This window comes from Morone saxatilis, unplaced genomic scaffold (assembly GCF_004916995.1).
Source record: "Morone saxatilis isolate NCDOM2014 unplaced genomic scaffold, NCSU_SB_2.0 Contig14, whole genome shotgun sequence".
NCBI classification, from domain to species: Eukaryota; Metazoa; Chordata; class Actinopteri; family Moronidae; genus Morone; species Morone saxatilis.
This window is the reverse complement of record NW_023339696.1, coordinates 18,644,297-18,646,409: the sequence shown is the minus strand read 5'-3', so window position 1 is coordinate 18,646,409 and position 2,113 is coordinate 18,644,297. Positions and strand designations below refer to the sequence as shown.

Here is a 2,113-nt window from a genome sequence, read left to right as displayed (position 1 = left end):
TGCTAATTTAACTCAGCGAACAACTGCAAATTAACAGCGGATATGCGTATTTTCCAGAATATTGAACTATTTCTGTAACCTATAGGAAAATGTCCTTAATAGATCCTTTTCACAGCAGCCATTTTGACATGAAATAGTAGTAACAGGTGTAACCGATGATACTAATTAAGGCTCCGTTCTAACAGAGTCAACCTTTAATTAGTATCACTGGTAACACCTGTGTTTACCCTACTATTTCATATCATAATGGTTGCTGTGAAAAAGGTCGATGGAAGTCTGAAAAAAACACCTAAGCTACTAATGCTGTACATTTCCACTTTCACTCTTTCAGAGAGGCTGCGGCCCATCACTAATATCCGGATTGTGATGGTGGGAGCAAAGGGTTCTGGGAAAACTTCTACACTGAACACAATCCTGAGCAGAGAGAGCAGCCAGCAACTGAGCAGAACAGCCCAGTGTCGGGTTGGTAAAGGTGTGGTGTTTGGGAGACAGGTGACTGTGGTGGACACGCCGGGCTGGTGGGGGAACTACTTCTGTGACGAGAGTCCCATCTTTGACCGGAGGGAGATAGCGTTCAGTTCCTCTCTCTGCCCTCCGGGGCCTCACGTCTTCCTGCTGGTGATCCGTGTGGACAGAGCCTTCACTGACACCTACAGGAGGGCGGCGCAGGAGCACCTCCAGCTGATCAGTGAACACATCTGGAGTCGCGTCATTGTGCTGTTTAGTTTTGGGGACTGGCTGGGAGGCACGACTACTGAGCAGTGCATCGAGAGTGAGGGAGAGCCTCTGCAGTCGCTTATTGAGAGGTGCGGCAACAGGTATCATGTTCTGAACAATAAAACTAAAGGGGATGGATTCCAAGTCAGAGAACTGATTGGGAAGATTGAGGAAATGTTGGCTGGCTGCAACAACGTGCAACACTATGAAATAGAGAGGACGGTGAAGGAACAGATGGAGGGGAAGATGAGGAGAGAGAAGGAGGGAGCCATAGAGAGACTGATGAAGAAGGAGAAACAAAGGCAGATGGCGAGGTTTCAGCTGGGTGAGTTAGATGCATTATAAAGTGATAAACAATGTCAGGGTGATCTTATTTCACTTATTTAATAAACACTATTTAATTTAGCTGATTTTTGGACACAAGTCAACCAGAAGGAGTTTGTTTGCCATGTTTCTAACAGATTTGAAAAACGTCTTTTCAACAGAGAAGCTCAACCCTCTTCCAGAACTGAGAATAGTGCTGGTTGGTGGCAGGAAAACAGGCAAGAGCTCATGTGGAAACACCATCTTGAGCAGAAAGTGCTTCCACACGGAAACACATACCACCTCCTGCTCTGAGAAACGAGCCAACGTCAGCGGCAAGACGGTAGCAGTGCTGGACACACCAGGCTGCTTCTCTCTGACCTCTGACCTCCTTGTTGCATCCTGTGCTCTCCTCCTGGTTGTCAATGTGAGCTCCTCATTCAAAGACACCCACAGGGAGGCCATGGAGAAACAGCTGGAGGCAGGAGGAGGCCGCATGTGGAGCAGAGCTGTGGTCCTTTTCAGCCACGGGGACTGGCTGGGCGACACGAGCATCGAGCAGCGCATTGAGAGTGAAGGACAGCCGCTGCAGAGCCTGGTTGAGAAGTGTGGGAACAGATATCACGTCCTGGACAATAAACACCGGGGGAATGGAGCTCAGGTTAAAGAGCTAATTGAACTGATAGAGGTGATACTGGTTGAAGAAAGGCTGGCTGTTCTTCACAAAGGCGATCACATGTGGAAAAGTGTTTCTTCAGCAGGAGAACAGCAGCCGAATGCAGTGACACTGTGTAAAAGAGATTTAAAGGCGCTTACAAGCTGCAGACTTCAGCTGTCCCATGACTGTAAGTAAACCTCATGCACTGATGTCTTGTCTCTTCAGGTTCATACAGTTTATTCTGAACTGCTTTTTTCATGTGATTTACTGGACAACATTAGTTCAATGGGCCTCTAAAGATTACTTGAACAAACAACCACTTCTTAGTTGAGTTCCATTGATAATGGGTTTACCAGGAAACATACTTCATTTTAAGGATTCACAGCCAAAAAGGTTTGGAACTGCTGTTTTTAGAGCAGCGGTTACCAGCCTTTT

The 2,113-nt window shown here is 46.9% G+C and overlaps 1 protein-coding gene across 1 annotated transcript in view; it reads left to right on the top strand.

Moving 5' to 3' along the window:
* si:ch211-214j24.15 (GTPase IMAP family member 8) overlaps positions 1 to 2,113 on the top strand; it is a 7,988-nt gene that overhangs the window by 3,782 nt on the left and 2,093 nt on the right. The window contains exons 3-4 of the mRNA XM_035655374.1: positions 332 to 1,042; positions 1,203 to 1,865. Coding sequence (XP_035511267.1) covers positions 332 to 1,042; positions 1,203 to 1,865 — 1,374 coding nt within the window. The remainder of the gene's footprint in view (positions 1 to 331; positions 1,043 to 1,202; positions 1,866 to 2,113) is intronic.